At 36.9% G+C, this 16,654-nt stretch overlaps 1 protein-coding gene across 1 annotated transcript; it reads right to left on the reverse strand.

Annotated features, from left to right (window-relative positions):
• Positions 1 to 873: 873 nt before the first annotated feature.
• LOC114478061 (14-3-3 protein zeta-like) lies at positions 874 to 16,494 on the reverse strand. The gene is made up of 6 exons (XM_028470858.1): positions 16,354 to 16,494; positions 8,370 to 8,675; positions 6,073 to 6,193; positions 4,105 to 4,268; positions 3,858 to 3,953; positions 874 to 1,500 (listed from the first exon to the last, which is right to left on the reverse strand). The coding sequence occupies exons 2-6, from the start codon at positions 8,664 to 8,666 to the stop codon at positions 1,453 to 1,455; spliced, it is 726 nt and encodes a 241-aa protein (XP_028326659.1). The 5' UTR covers positions 8,667 to 8,675; positions 16,354 to 16,494; the 3' UTR covers positions 874 to 1,452.
• Positions 16,495 to 16,654: the final 160 nt, after the last annotated feature.

The following is a 16,654-nucleotide window of genomic DNA, read 5'->3' on the forward strand; positions in this document are numbered from 1 at the left end:
ACACACAGGGTAGTTACATACTACCTCAGACGGCATCTGACTTCTAGAAACACTTTCTTTCTGAAACCATGTTGACGAGTCGGTGCATGTGTTTTGTGATGGCTAGTCAAGACCCACCTTACGTTGCTTCTGACTGGTTCATTATTGTGTGATGCCTGCCGTGGTTGGTTAGATTTAGGCACAAGGAGACATGGATTGTTATCTCGGTCAGTTAATCAGAGTTACTCAAGCTACAGCAAGCCATGAGGACCAAAGTTCATTATCATGAAAATAAATAAAAACAGTACCGAATGGGGAAATATAAGCGTGAGAAATGTGAAGTGTGGTGTGAGAATGTGTCAAATTGCGTGACTGTCACACTCAAAGTGTGAGGCTTGGCCTAAACACTTAAAACACTATAATGTAATATCATATACATTGTATCTCTACAGTAATTTGTCTCTGAATTTGACCTATCCTTGAGGAATAAAATTCAAAAGAAAAAAAGAGTAATAATCTATAAGCACACACTACAACATTATTCAGAATTATCACTCAATTTATAAAGATTTGCCTATTTTCAGTGAGAAACAATCTCTTTTTTTTTGGAGAAAATAAATCTATCAAACATATGTTGATGGTACAGCAGTAGCAACATATTCATCACCCAGAAACTGTGAAATACAACTCACTACAACTTTAAAGGTCCCATATCATGCTATTTTTCACCCATTTCCATTTGTTCTAAGAACCCCAAAAATATAGTGTTTCAGAAAAATTGCTTGAATTAAATCCAGGAAATCTTGTATTAAAAAACAGTTCTAGTTTAGGGAAATATCCAGACTACTGATGAGAATCATTTTTCTCTGACACAAAGAAATTCTAGTATGCAAGTCCGTATAGATTGTTCTTTATTCTGTACTACAAAGACAAGCTGCTCTAAGAGAAGTAATCTATAGGAACAGAGGTGCTACTGCCCAATGACTTATTTATAAAAGATGATAGCATGCTTGAGGACAATCAATCAAAAATGTGGTTTTAGTAAAGTGTGTTTTTCAATCGCACAAGATAAGACATCTATTACCTGCTTCACCACACAAGACTCTACGAAATGTTCCCAATGTACAACGTAAACATTTAAACAGTTTATTTCAACTGAAATAGCAAATTTCTCCAACATACTGCATCCATTATGCTCAGGTATTCAGTGTGAACATTTTAAAGGCAAACAACCCAGTAACCAGACAACATTTTTAACTTCTCCACCAGCTCCCTCTCCCCAACATACAGCTTAAGGACGTTTTACAAAAAACAAAATAAAAACTATCAATAATGATTATAGAAAAACAGGAAAGCACAGGTTAGTGGTCCCTCTGCCGTTGCTAAACCAGCACATAAAAAAACAGATAGGCATGAGGATCAGATGTTATTGCAGAATGTTGATGATCACGGGGGGGGGGGGGAGGTGTTGGTTCAGCTTTGCTGCTGCTCTGCATCATCAGCCTTTTCACTGGTCCACAGCTGAGCAAAGACAGGAGGATGGAGTCAGTGACATGTCAAATTACATCTTTAAAACAACCAGCAGTAGAACAGCACCCCATCTCTAAACTGTTCTCATGCACTTGACTTTTCATTTGAGGTATTTTTGTAAATAATAAATGACTCAGGTCAGCTTGCAATTTTCCATATTGAGATACAAAAAAAACAAGTAGATATTGCCTCCACATCCATCGTAGGTTTTCTAGAGGCTCATATTTCCCATCATCAAGTCTGTCATCCATGTGTGCCGCGAGCAACACCCGTTTATACAGTACGTAAGAAGTGACCAATAAATGGCATAATTGGCTAAAGATGTCTCAATACAACTTTTTCATTTCCGATATGATACCAATATTGCAGCATTGAGCATTGGCCAATACCAATATCGATCCGATATCAGCATAAATCATACATACTTTTTTTTCCCCCCTCTCTCTTTTCTTTAATAAAAAAAAAATTACTTATTTTGTAGTGTAGAACGTTAGAAAAGGCTTGATCATGTGATGTTACTCAAACAGAGAACAATAGTCAGCAACAGTAGGTATGAGAAAAACTCACCCATTTATTATTAACCAATTGGTTACATACATTTTAACCTTCAACATAAAAAAAAAATAATAATAATTGGCCAATAATGTAATAATAGTAATTGGTAACAGCTGTTTTTTCCACTGCTAGTGGATAAAATGAGTAGTTAAAACGAGCTCCTGCACAGCCGTCTCTCTCTGTCTGAAGTCACCACTCTGTACACTCATGTAACAATGTCCCTCCTAGTCACCACTGATTGGCTACACAGTAAGTGACAGCCAATCAACACTAAAGCTTATTTTCACTACTGCACAGCAGGGTTGGGGTCAATTACAATTACGTTTTCAATTATCCATGTTAAATTACAACTCAGTTATGATTACTTTGACTGGCTTTTTTTTCCAATTACAACTAAAATTAGATTACAATTATTATTTTCAATTACAGTTATGTTCTCAATTACTGAGTCTGAAATAAATCAGTCCATAAAATGTAACCTTCCTCTTGTGTTAGCATCTATTATGATAACAGGTCGGTTTTGACCCATGTTTTAAATCAGCTGTAAAATACACTAAAAATGATTATCCATCATCTCATTTGTTTCTCATCTCCTGGTTACCTTGTTAGGCTTTATTTATCATGTGTAAATCTTCAAGTGTGCTTGTGAATTGAGCAAAGTGTGTTTGTGGATCGTCCAGCGTGTTAATTTATTTTTTGATACAAACGTAATGCAGCTTAGCTCAGATTCACACACAGAGCTGCCGACCCACACGTGTAAAGCACCACCATCCACTAGGGGGCAGTATTGAAGTCTCTGCTGAAGAATAATTTCCATTTATCTCACGTCACCGGTATTTACTGCTGCGCAACAAAATCAGTGCAGCTTTCATTTGTCTCCTGCTGAACATAGTACAACACTTGGTTTGACAAAAAATGTATATTTTATATAGATATATATATATATATATATATAAAAACCAAAACAATTTACACTAATTAAAAACCAAACTGGGAAACAATGTTACAGTTCTGTGGCTAACCCTCAGGCCTACGTAGTAAACAATTATCAAAATATGTTTCATATCAAGTTTATCCGTCAGTTCTCTTTGGGATCATTTTATCATTTAAAAAAATGTTTTAATCATTGCGTATGCTGACAGTATTTAAACCAACATGATCAATGATTAGGAAGCTTAACAAGGTAACTATGAGATGAAAAACACATTAGATGATAGATAATATTGTTTTGTGTATTTTACAGATGATTTAAGATGCTAACAGAAAGCAAACACAAGACGCAGGTTATGTTTTACGGGCTGATTTATTTCAGACTCAGTCATAGTAATAGAGAACGTAACTAATTGAGTTCAGGGAGAAAATAATAATTGTAATCTAATTTTAGTTGTAGTTGGAAAAAATGCTGGTCAACGAAACCATAATTGAGCTGTAGTTGAACATAAATAATTCAAGATGTAATTTTAATTGAAAAACATAATTGACCACAAACCTGCTGCACTAACTCAGGAAACTAAAACTTCAATAATTACTTCTTCTGCCCCCGGTCACGCTGCTCAATAGAAATGTATGAAACACCACATATTTTGGTTTTATTACCATTTTCTTTGATAGCTACAGTATGTACATTTGTTTAGAGGTTTGACTTTATTGATAAGCAGCAAGTTTTGTCTTCTGGTTTGTAATGACAACTTTCTCTATTCTCTTACTGTAAACATATGACTTTTTAGTTCAGCACTGACAGAGAAAACATAATTTGACTTTGTGCGATCAGTGAAAACCATAATTAATCTTACCGTCAAGTTGTCTCGCAGGAGCTGCATGATGAGTGTACTGTCCTTAGACGACTCTTCAGTCATTGTCTCGAGTTTTGCGATGGCCTCATCAAAAGCCTGCAGAATTTAAAAAACATCAGTCTCAATATTACTGCTCAAGCAATGTCTGAGTTTCATTCCTTACTCAATATCGTTTTATGAGCAACAACAGTGGTGTTTCTGCTCCGATATTGCTAAAAGTTTTAGATCTCTTATGCTGTTAACTTACCTTTTTGGCTAGTTCACAAGCTTTCTCATCCGAGTTGGCAATTTCATAGTAGAACACAGAGAAATTTAGGGCCAGACCCAGACGAATTGGGTTTGTAGGACACATTTCCTCTTTGGCAATTTCAAAAGCCTCTTTATACGCCTTCTCTGACGACAAAACATTGTCTGAAAAATAAGACAAAAGTAGCAAAAGTGAGTCCGCACACCAGATATGGCTTCAAAAGACAGGTTTAATAAAAAAATTTAAAAAAATGTAAGTTTCGGACTCACGTCCTTTATCAGACATAGCACGAATGATGGGTACACTTCCTTATAAAAGGTCATGTGATCAAAAACACCTGTGTGGTCAAGTGACAAAGATAAACACACTGCGAAACATAACATATAATTTATATAATTCATGAAATATATATATATATAGAACCACAAGATTACAAAAAATAATTTTTCTAAGACATGAAAAAGCATATTAATTTTAAATCCAAAAGCAACAATACTGATGTTTATTTAGACACACACACAACCATGGAAAACAAACAAAAGGAAAGAAAGACATGTCGAACAAAGCCAGAGAACTTCAGAAATTAAAAATATGAATAATTAATTATAATTACATTCTGAATTAGTAAAGTTCTATAACAATTAATCACAATTACTGAGCCTGACAAAATAACCTAATAAAAGTTAACCTTCCTCTTGTGTTAGCATCTCTTACGATAACGGGTTCTAAATCAGTTGTAAAATACACTAAAAACTAATGTCTGTCATTATCCATCTCATGGTTACATTGTTAGGCTTCCTAATCAATGAGAATATAGGCTTTTAACAGTTTTGGTGATAATTTTTGTGCCTTTTTTGTGTCAGTTTAATGGTAAAATATGGTAAAGCAAGACATGAAACACATTTTAATAATTGTTAACTACATACTGTATGTGTAGAGCTGTATATAGAACTGTAACACGGTTTCCCAGTTTTGCGTTGAATTAGAATACACAATTTTTATAGAATCCTAATAGCATTTACAATTACAAAGTTAATTATCTGAACTCAATTACAATTTAATTACAATCACGACAGCAACAGATTTTTAAAATTACAATTATGATTATGCCATACTTGTAATTGATAATCAATTACGTGTTTACAATTATAACTGACATAACGAATTTTGTCATAACCAAAGTGCAGATTTATGTGTCTATAGACAATGAGGCACCTGCTGTTATTTTACTAAAACTATGCAATGTGAATGCATTTTAACATCATTTTGGACTATTGGAGTATAAATACAAAACCATAAAGATCTGAATTGTGATTTTTGTAAACATATCAGTACTTGTTTGAAACATTTGTATACATACACAAATTACTAATTATATTCATCCATCCATTTTCAGACCCACTTATTCCTGTTTGTCAGGGTCACGGGGGTTTGCCGGTGCCAATCTCCAGCTATCATTGGGCGCTAGACAGGGATAAACCCTGGACACGGCGCCAGTCACTAATTATATGCATAAATATAATATATAATTTTTCTAACATTCTGGTGATAAAAGCATGAATAGTCAAACTGTACATTAAATATAATATATTTAACTTAATAATTAGCAATACCAACAATAAAGGGCATTCGTGAGTCGTGACTATACAGTATATGTCTTGAAAAGGTATGATATGTCGCTGTGTGTGTGTGTTTTATGAGCATCAGATTGTAGCTCATCATATTTATCCAGAGAGAAGACGTAAGGAGAGGACGTTGAAACAAAAACAATTGAACTTTTAGCCCCTGTCCCTTCAAAGTTCTCTGCAGAGCCCTGTTTCAACACATAGAGGTCAGTCACTCAAATAGAAATACTTTGACTAAAATGTTAAGAGGTAGACCAGGATCCAATAACAACACTAATGCATGCTAAATACATTTGCTTTCAGCAAAGAAAAGTGGTTTTGAGGATTATTGCACTTAAAGTACCATTGTTTTCTCCAGGTTGAATCTCAGCCAGGTAGCGATAGTAGTCACCCTTCATTTTATGATAAAAGACTTTGCTCTCAGCTGTTGAGGCTTTGGGAATGAGATGAGAATCCAAGAGAATCTGTAGAAGAATGTAAGAGACACATATAGTTTACAGTAAGAGGTGATCATATAACAGACAGACTTTAGTTCTTAGCTTTCACAGACAGCCTCATGTGGGCACATTTTTATAAACAGCTTTAAAAGAAATCTACTTTGGCGTACTTGTACTTGACAAAGGTTTGTCCATTGGCATTTATAAAATGTACCGGCACTTTTAAATTTTACCCCACAGTGAACAGGGACTTTTTTCCAGTATATGATACGTACCGGACCTTTTTCCGGTTCACCCACCTTCCTCAAACTTCCCAAATTCCCTCCTTATTCAGAGCCGTGGCTCAGTAAGATAAACATGCCATACTAAAGAGGTGAAAAGGAAGCCCATCATTTTCCACAGAAAAAGTTGAAACGGTGGCAAGTTCAGAGCCTTGGGTCAGGTGGTAGTGGGTCGTCTTCTGATCGCGAGGTTGGGGGTTCGATCCCAGTACCTAACTATGTGTCGAAGTGTCCTTGGGCAAGACACTGAACCCTAAGTTGCTCCCAGTGGTCGACTAGCGCCTTGCATGGCAGTCCTGTCCCACTGGTGTGTGAATGTGAGAGTGATTGGGTGAATGAGCTGATATGCTTCAGTGTGGTGATAAAGCGCTATATAAATCAAGTCCATTTACCATTTACACATTCCTACACCATTACAGTCCCACTACCATGTCTGACTGATGTGGTGGTATATTTAGAATCCTAAACAGAGGCACCTTGTGCATTTATACTGTGTGGTTCTCCCTCTGTATCCACTATGGAGAAATGTTGACTATGGATGACAGATTGGGAAATGTCTTATTTTTGAGTTGTGAGCAGTTACTTGGAAATAGTAATTAGTTAGTGATTAGTCTTCCAAGGAAATAATCCAGTTACTTTACTGTTTACTTATTTTCAAAGGTACCAAGGTACTTTAATTACTTTACTTAATATAATTAAGTTATATTTCAAAAATGTGATGCACAAAATATCAAACAGGAGACCATTCAGCCTAATTCTATTCATTTGGCATGTTTGACTCTTTAAATCTTGTTTTATTCCATTTTTTAAACACTATGCACATGATTGCATCAAGCAAAAATTAAATAAATGCAACAGTTTCTGACTCCAAAAAAATTGTTCAACACTTAAACTTATTTACTGCACATCCCACCATTTAAATAAACTAAAACAACTGTTTCTTCTATTAACTTTTATCTCTGACTTTCTCTGTGGCAGCTTGACGCCATTTATGTATGTCCGGTATTTTCTCTACCATGCGTCGAAATGATTCGGAGTCTACGGTAGAAATTTAGCAACATGTCCTCAACAATATAGCCAGCGACAAGCTTCGACAGTTCAGCAGCATCAACTCCTGTCGCTTTTATTTCTATTTTCACCTGTTTAGCAGGAAAATAGCCCTTTGAGGTTGGTTTGGTGGAAATGAAGGTTGTAGCAGCAGCATCATCTGGGGCTCAACGCTTGCTCAGACTTGAGGTGGAATTCTTAAATGTAGATACATTTTCTTCCCATGCAGAGTGCACAGCACACGCTAATGTTTATGTCGTCTTTTACGGAGTCAAACTCAAAGTAATGTTGGTACTTTCAAGAATTAAAAGCTGTGCTCACTCACGCTTTATTTTCACGTGTATCATTTACAATGATGTCGCAACGCTTACGTCATTGGCTTGAGAGTACGGTGGACGACTGGGTTGGCGAGACGCCCGACAATCAGAAGTGAGATGGTTTCATTTATTAATGCAGCATTCTTGCAGGAAAGTAACTGTAATCTAATTATTGTTTCTTTAATTATAATCCCTTACTTTAATCAATAATTGGGAAAACTAATCAAATCACAGTGACGCGTTACTGCCCATCACTGGTTGTGAGTGTTTTTTCTTCTGGACCAGATAACAATTCTTCCATTAATGACCTCATTTGTTTTCAATGGGTGTTGGGTGACGTAACAATGATGCTGACGGGCTCTTTTCTTTCTTTTGACAAATGTACCAATAAATTAATTTAGCTCTTCAAGATCTCACTGATGGGTTTGTTTTGGTTTTTCAGCCTATTACTTTCATGGTAGAGAGAACAATAAGACTTTTTAGGGTAGAAAGATTAAACATCATATGTTGGCTGAATTTCAAACCCTAGTGAAATTTAAAGAAGAAAAGAAATCTTACCAGCACATCACCACAGCTTTCTGTAAGCTCCTTTTCAATCTTTTCACGGTATTCTTTGATCAACTCCTTTTTCTCGTCCTTATCGTACTTCTGCTCAATGCTGGAGATGACACGCCAGGAGGAGCGACGGGCCCCCACCACGTTCTTGTAAGCCACTGACAGAAGGTTACGCTCCTCATTCGTCAGATCTTTGTCACCCGACTCAGCCACAGTCTTCATTTCAGCCGCCATGTCATCATAACGCTCAGCCTGCTCCGCCAACTTGGCCCTTTGCACGTGTTTGTCCATGTCACTCATGACTGTACACTGCAAACCAAGGAGTTATCAGTTAAAAGCCACTCAAACAATAGATTAATGTATTCAAGAGTGAAACAATACACAAACGTACACAAGTTTACAAATAAAAATCTCAAAAACCTTGTAAAAAAAAAAAATCATCAACAATCCTATTTCTGTTTCATTAGTTACTACAATAAAATACACCAATTATTGTAAAGGGGACATATCATGCTAAATCCACTTTTTTAGCCCTTAAATGCATTTTGATGTATATTTAGATTGTTTAGAAGCACAGAAAAGTTCAAATTAGTCTCTTCAGGTGCTCCGTTGATATCTTTATATTCTGTTTTGGTCATATTTTTCAATCTGTTTCGATTTTTCGATTCTCTATTACGTTTTTTGAACAATAACGTCAGCGGAACTGCCAAATTAGGACATCGACTCCAGTCCCAACACTTCGAGCAATCCGCCATTTTTATTTCTCGCTTTTATTTTGTAGTCCAAGCTCCAGGATGCAGAAGTTACGAGAGGATAAGTCAAAATGTTCGGTTGTTGGATGTAGTAACCCACACGCTTCATTACAACGTCTCCCAGCATCAGAACCTTTTCAAAGTGCCTGGTTGAGTTTTATTTTTCACGGAAATGTACCCACATCTGTGGGTAAGGTCATTTTTGTGTGCGTGAAGCACTTCAAGGATGACTGCTTCAGCAACCTCCGCCAGTATAAAGAAGGATTTGCCGAAAGGCTTTGTCTGATTGAGGGTTCAATTCCTTCCATCTTTGGAGACGACGAACAGAGCACTTCGGTAAGCTGTAAATAACGCTAAAAAGTGTGATAAGACGTCCCTGTCATTGTTTTGTTAGCATTAGCAGTTGCACCGTCTTCATATGTTAGCGCTGTGTGCTCGTTTTAGATCCTTGATGATATGGCCTACGTGGTTTAATTTAAGTCTAAAGTTTTCATTAGTCATTTCATTTAGCCGTTTTTGTCTCCGAAAAGACTGTATTAAAATGAATTTCGTGACATTAGCTTGGCGCTAGCGTTAGCTCGGTGCTTGTGTTAGCTCACTTGTTAGGGTTCTGCAGGTTCATCATCTTCATTTTCATCTCGCTCCGCCGGGTCAGACTCTGGCGCAAACATGTAAAGCTGGATGGACAAGTCTTCCGTTGTTGACATTGTGTAAATAACGTGTGAATAAACTTTTTCTGCGCCGCTACATAGCCATATCTCTTCTATCAAACTACAAAAATGGCCGAGCAGGGTGGAGTTGAACCTGGAGAGGGGGCGGGGTATGAAGTGTCTCATTTGCATTTAAAGAGACCGCACCAAAAGGAGTTGCTCTTAGAAGCACATCAGAAAAGGGGTAGAAAAGGGGCCTGGGGAGCTATAATAATGAGGAATTCAGACCCAAGCATTGCAGTTCCGCTTTATATAGACCACAACTGTACAATTTATATCTAAAAAGGAAGGATTTAAAACCATGATATGTCCCCTTTAAGACCAGGGGAAAATATAGAAGGATTTGAATTTTGCTCTGATTTATCACATCTGTGCTGCACACAAAGCTTAAATACTAGAAATGACAGTTTTGATAGAAATGGAATCATTCATTAAAATGTGTTTTTTTTTTCTTCGATCAAGAGTTTAAGGTATTAAAATTCAAAAACATAATTAAAGTGTCTAGACAAACAGTGCATAGTCCAACCATTCTGTTGAAATGCTACAAATGATTAATCTGTTTCTGTAACACTTCCTCATATCCCATCCAACAACAGACCCCACAATAACAAATACAATAATAGATATGAAAGTGATAAAGTATCATAACAAAACCAATTTTAGTTAGGGGTGTTAAAAAAAAAAAGAAAAAAAAAAAGATAAATCGCAATTTTTTGGGTGCCAATTTTAAATTATTTATTTATTTTTTTTTAATTGATTTAAAAATACATATATATTTTTTTTTTTCCCTGATATTTAATCAACATTTTTCATATTGTATTTTTCATATTTTTGCAGACGTGTGTTTTCTACTGCTGGACACATTGTCATTTCTCAGCGGAGCAGCCTTACTACTGGGCATGTTGACCAGCTACTGTTCCTCACGAGCTCACTAAGCAAAACATCAGGCTGAGGTGTTCGCAGAGAAACAGCCGCATCTCTATGTTTAATTTTGATATTAACTGGGTAGAATATCGCAATATATCATGATACCACAATTAAATCGTATTGTGACGCAAGTATCATGATACGTATCGTATTGCAACATCCTTGCGAAAACTCACCCCTAGTGTTAGTGATCCTCATGTTATACAGTAGTTGTATGTATAAACAGTTTATTCTGACTGTATTCTAACCAGTAACCCTCTGATCACAACCTCGCTTCCTTAAGCATTACACCATTTATTTTTTAATAAATCAATCAATCAACATATTGTATATACCAATCTTCACACTCAGCAGAAGTTGTGGTTAGACAATACTAGACACTATTGGATCTCTCAACAACCTTTAGAGAACATCTCACTCCTTCTCAAAACCACTAAGCCACCTCTCAATGGTGTACATTTTAGTCATTAACGTTTTAATGTCTTACTATTGCATAGGGCAGTGGTTCCCAAACCCTTTGTGCCCAAGGTACACCAAAGGGCAAGTAAAAATCTGAAGGCACACCTATTGTGCAAAATAGCCTTTATAACACCTGTTATCACAAAAGCCAAATAAAATGTGACAAAGACAATTATATTACTCATAAAATATATATTAACCAGAGCAGAGTTTGACTATGTATTATGAAATAAGTGCATACAGAGTAGTACATTAAAAATAATTATTTTTGTGTAGTTGTATATTGCCCTATAAAATCTGTTTTTTTTTCCCATAATTCTGTGTTTTCCACATAACTTTTTTTTTTATTTATTAAATTCCATTTCATAGGGCACTAAATAATATGGTTTTTGTGCCAAAATCCCACAGCACACTGTTTGGAAACCACTGGCATAGGGGACGTTGTTGACAGGAATGACTTATTGGGATGCATCAAAATGAAAAATCCAGGCCAAAGATTAGGTAAAAATGAGGAAAACCAAGATCCAAACACCAAAATAAATTACTATGCCAATTATGAGTACCATTGCATGTATGGTTTCAACTGTGTACTAACCTTGCTAAACTCAAGGCATTGCAATTGCATAGAATAATATTAATGCTTAAAGCAATTACGCATCCAGTGGAAACCCAGGGTGAGCCCGTGTGGGACAGGAAGTAGTGCAAAGACAGAATAAAATATCCGGTTTATTTTCTAAATAAAATACTTTGTGTTCAAGGCAGATCATAATTCCCTCCATTTACTGACCCACTTGCTCCTACTGGGTCTGCTGGTGCCCATCTCCAGCCTTTTTCAGGTGCTAGGTGGGATTGGATTATATTTCACATATAAATATTTCACTTATTTGTGGTTGAATCGCAATAATCTCCACAAAAGCGGAAGATCTACATTGCTGGACTGAGTGGATTTCCTTCTCTGCTCCTCTCCAAGGACAAAATGAACTGTTTGTATGGCTTTGTGGTTCTCTTTGTATTCACTACAACTCACTATATTGCACTATTACATGTGAATTAGTGGGATCTCCTGAGTCCTTGCTGTAACAGATATGCAGCACAAAGAGGCGGTGGGGATTGACGAACATCAGATTGCACTACAGTTACACATCCAGTGTTAGTTTGATTACCACTGCATTAGTGTTTTATTCCAAATTCTCACAAGATTCCAACTATAGCTTGTGCAAAGCAAACAGTGTTGATTTTTAATGAACAGTAACATCAATAGCTTGCATTAGTCCGACCCATGAAAACAGCCCGAGGATATTACAGAATCAATCATTTGTTTCCATCTGTGTGTGGGTGACATGTTCCATATCCACATTCATTCTCTGTCTACACATGTATTAGAAACATGGTTTTCCAAACTAGTTGTAATTCATTGATGAACAAAAATACCAATGTAAAGTATACAACCTAACATAAAGAAAGCTGCACATTTCAAGTGAATCAGACTCTGTAGTCACAGAAATCTTTGCCGTTGTGTTAGTGGTACAGATTGGATCTGTCCCTCTGCCTCAGCCAGCGTAGGGCGAACACAGACATGCTTCCACTATCTCACACCACACCCTTCCATACACCTGAGGCTTACACAAAATACAGAAGCTAAACAAAGACACAATAATGTGTATTAGACATGGCCACAACATGGTAACCAACATGGTTCCCTTCATTAAACGCCTGTTGCTGTCGGTACTGTGCAGTGCAGAGTTGCCCCTGAAATGGATTCTTGAAAGTCAATCAATTTATCATCCTACTTTTCAAGTGAATCTATTTTTCTTTAATAGTAATAGTTACCAATTATCTTCTTGATGTTATTGTATATTTTTTTGTACAGATAAAAATATATATACATATACAGTACATATACATATATATATATATATATATATTCCCTGTGACCCTGAAAAAGAGCAAGCCATGCGTGTTGGAAAATGGATGAATATATTCATAATCACATTAAGTTTGAAAAGTAGCGATGCACCAAAAATTCGGCCATTGAAACAACCCGGCCGAAACAGCAATCAGGATGTTGTGATTACGCAGGCAAGAACCACGGCAAGGGCTGGGCAATATATAGCGATTCAAGATATATTGAGTTTTCTTTTTTTAGCGATATAGAAAATGACAATATCACCTATATCCAGATATATCAATATTTTTCTAACTTGTTTTTATTTATACAATCACATCATATACATGTATTTCATATTAATCATAGAGTTTAGTGACCAATTTTAACATGTCTCTTAGATAAAATATTTTATAGCTTATTTTGTATTAAAATACTTGTTTCAGGAGTCATTACTTTCGTTACTTCTCAGAACAGCATGAAAAACACAGTTGGATGGATTTCTGAGTGCTACAGAACTCACTCACACGTGCTGTCCCTCAGAGGAAAACAAAGACTAAAGTGGCACATATTGTGCAGCTTTGTTAATAAATGTGCTTGTGTGGAATTTTTCATCAGCAAATTGAACCCGGAATTGTGTTCCTGGTAAGATTTAATTGAGTTAAAAATATCTAGAGCAATATCGCATATTGACATTTTGAGAAAAAATATTGAGCAATGAGTATTGGTCCATATCGCCCAGCCCTAACCACAGCCATCATGCGCTGCCTGGATACGGTGCAACGTGTCTGCGGTGTGGACGAATTTCCATATATCTCTGCACTAAAGCATCTCCTAAGCAAAGAGGTTAATACGGATCATAAAGTAAAAACAATGAAACACTCTGAAGCAGGATTTATGTTTCTGTGTCACATTGACGGCGTAAGCTACGCGTAGCACTCTGCGTCAACGTGGACCCCTACGCCGTAGCCTGACGTGCACCTAAAGATCCTTACTATGCGTCAGAAGCATGAATTAGGCTTTAGAGTAGGTCAGCACACGATCGACCACAGGCTATTTGGATCCTCCTTGATCTGCGTTATAAAAATCATTACTTTGATGTGGATGAAGCTGCTTGGAGATGGAGACACAGTGCAGAACAAAATCAGAGTGCTGACAGTGAGAGAAAGAGAGAGACTGTCTCTCAATGAGAAGAAAAACAGACTTCACTGTTAGAATGCAGAGAAGCTACAGTTCTTTCCATCCAGAATTTAAATCACTAAGCTTTGCTAAGGGACTACATACCGACTTTTTTCACTGGAACGTCATCTTACATCCATCTCTCTTCTGAGTTGTTTCCTGGTTTGTTCCCGCTGTCAGCATTAATCTTGTGAGAACTGTCACTCACGTCATTTCAGGTGGCAGTTCTCGCGAGGCTAGTGACCGCGTTCAGTTTAGTAAGGCAGAGGAATGTTTTTATTTATTTATCTTTTCATTATTATTACATTAAAAAATGGGATATTTACGGGAAAATACTAATACAGGACAATGGCGGGAAAGAAGGGTAAAATACGGGAGTTTGCCAACCAAAACAAGATACTTGACAGATATGTTTATTCCTTTTTCTCTTTCTCATGACCCGACCTAGCGGCCCACTGACCGCCCTGCCCACCGGGGTAATCCCTGGTGTCCCTGTACGCCATCCGCCCTTGGCTGTTACCATGCGTTAAGATTAATGGCAACAACCGACACCCTCTGTTCAGAACTCGATTCCGATTCTTTAAGTGACAATAAGAATGTCAATGTCAAATGTCAAAAATTATATTCGTAAAGAATCATAGTTAGGTGTAACCCCGGCATGAAAGCCCTCTAGTTAGGTCTAGCCCTAGCTAGCCATAGACCTTTCAGTCATTACTAGGGGTGTCGCGATCCGATATTAATATCAGATATTGACCCAACATCAACCAGAAAAAGAATATCGGATTTTAATCGGACTGCATCTAAAATCTCCGATATAAGCGATCCGACAAGTTTTTGTTCCCGCCATATACTGACACAGTAAATAAAAGTGAACTTGAATTGTTGACTATTGTTCTCTGTTTGAGGAACATCACTTGATCAAGCCTTTTCTAACATTCCACACTACAAAATAAGTAATTAAAGTATGAATGATTTGTGCTGATATTGTAACAGATCGATATCGGCCAATACTCAAGGATGCAATATCAGTATTGTATCGGAAGTGACAAAGTTGTATCAAAACATCCCTAGGTATTACTGAATAAATTACAGTTTCATTATAGGCTAATTCATAATCAATGTTATAAAATCAGTCAGGAAGAAATTCAACCCCCAAAATACACAACCTATCATTAACGAAATGTCTACTGGAAACATACGACCATTTCGATTTTGGGCTCCATGTAGTTCCATCGTCATTTGTTCGCCTCAGTGCTTAGATCCATAATTTCTGTTTCTGGTCTTTTTTTGTAGGTATTCTGTAAAATTATCTCTTTTCATTTTCATTCATACGTAACAGGATTTGGGCATTCTACAATAAAAATCTGCCAGATTGCAAGATCTCCACCGTGTTGTCAGAGGTCAATGGCGGTTGTCAAGCAAAAGCGTACCCCTCTTGAAATGGAGGCGCGTGCGGACGTCACGAGAAAAGGTGACACTTCCAGTTGTAATTTTTACACTTAATGCCCATTGAGCCCCGCGACCCAGAAAGTAGGAACAAATTGGACAGATAATGAATGGATGGCTGGAGGTTTATATCGCGATATTTTTACCGTTAAGAGATTCAATTTATACCGTGATATGAATTTTAGGTCATATCGTCCAGCACTAGCCCCACCGCAAATTATTATAGATTTCTATTATTAGCAGAAGCCCCAAAAGTTACTCTGAAGTAGTATCTACCTGAATAACTAGGGAATCATATCTTCATCTTAGATAAATTACTTCGCACTTGCTTCTTTAAGTAAATAGAAAAGACAAAGTCAACAGCAAATCCCATGAGTAAACACATTTAAAGATGTCAAGAGTTTTACACCTCAACAATGACACACTTTCACTGCTACGTGCAGTTTATATCCGCCATTAGACACAGCCCAAATCGAAACATTACCCTACCAAACAAGACATTTTTCTGTCATTTTAAGATACGCCATCGACCACAAAGTCTGCTAAAGTCATAGCATAAGGACATAATTATACTAGAGTTTTAAAATCAGAACTAGGCCACTATCCTGCCTACATGTGTTTTCTCGTACCTGAGTACCAGCAGACGACGAGCAGCCAACCTAGTTCAGAAAGTCCGACTGAACAGATTTCACCAATCCTAAATCACTGCCGGAGAAAGGAGGTGACGTCAGACGTTACCACAGCAACCCACCCAACGACCTTATGGGAGTTGTAGTTTATCGGCACCACCTCATTAGCCCAAACGACAACAAAGGCATGCGCTACAGGACACACTTTTGTTTAAGGGATTGTGTCATATGTTTTGTTTTAAAGATACAGGGATTTTAACCATCTGAGAAATAAATTATTAACAATTAAATAACTGATAGC

Source organism: Gouania willdenowi, chromosome 16, assembly GCF_900634775.1.
Source record: "Gouania willdenowi chromosome 16, fGouWil2.1, whole genome shotgun sequence".
NCBI lineage: Eukaryota > Metazoa > Chordata > Actinopteri > Blenniiformes > Gobiesocidae > Gouania > Gouania willdenowi.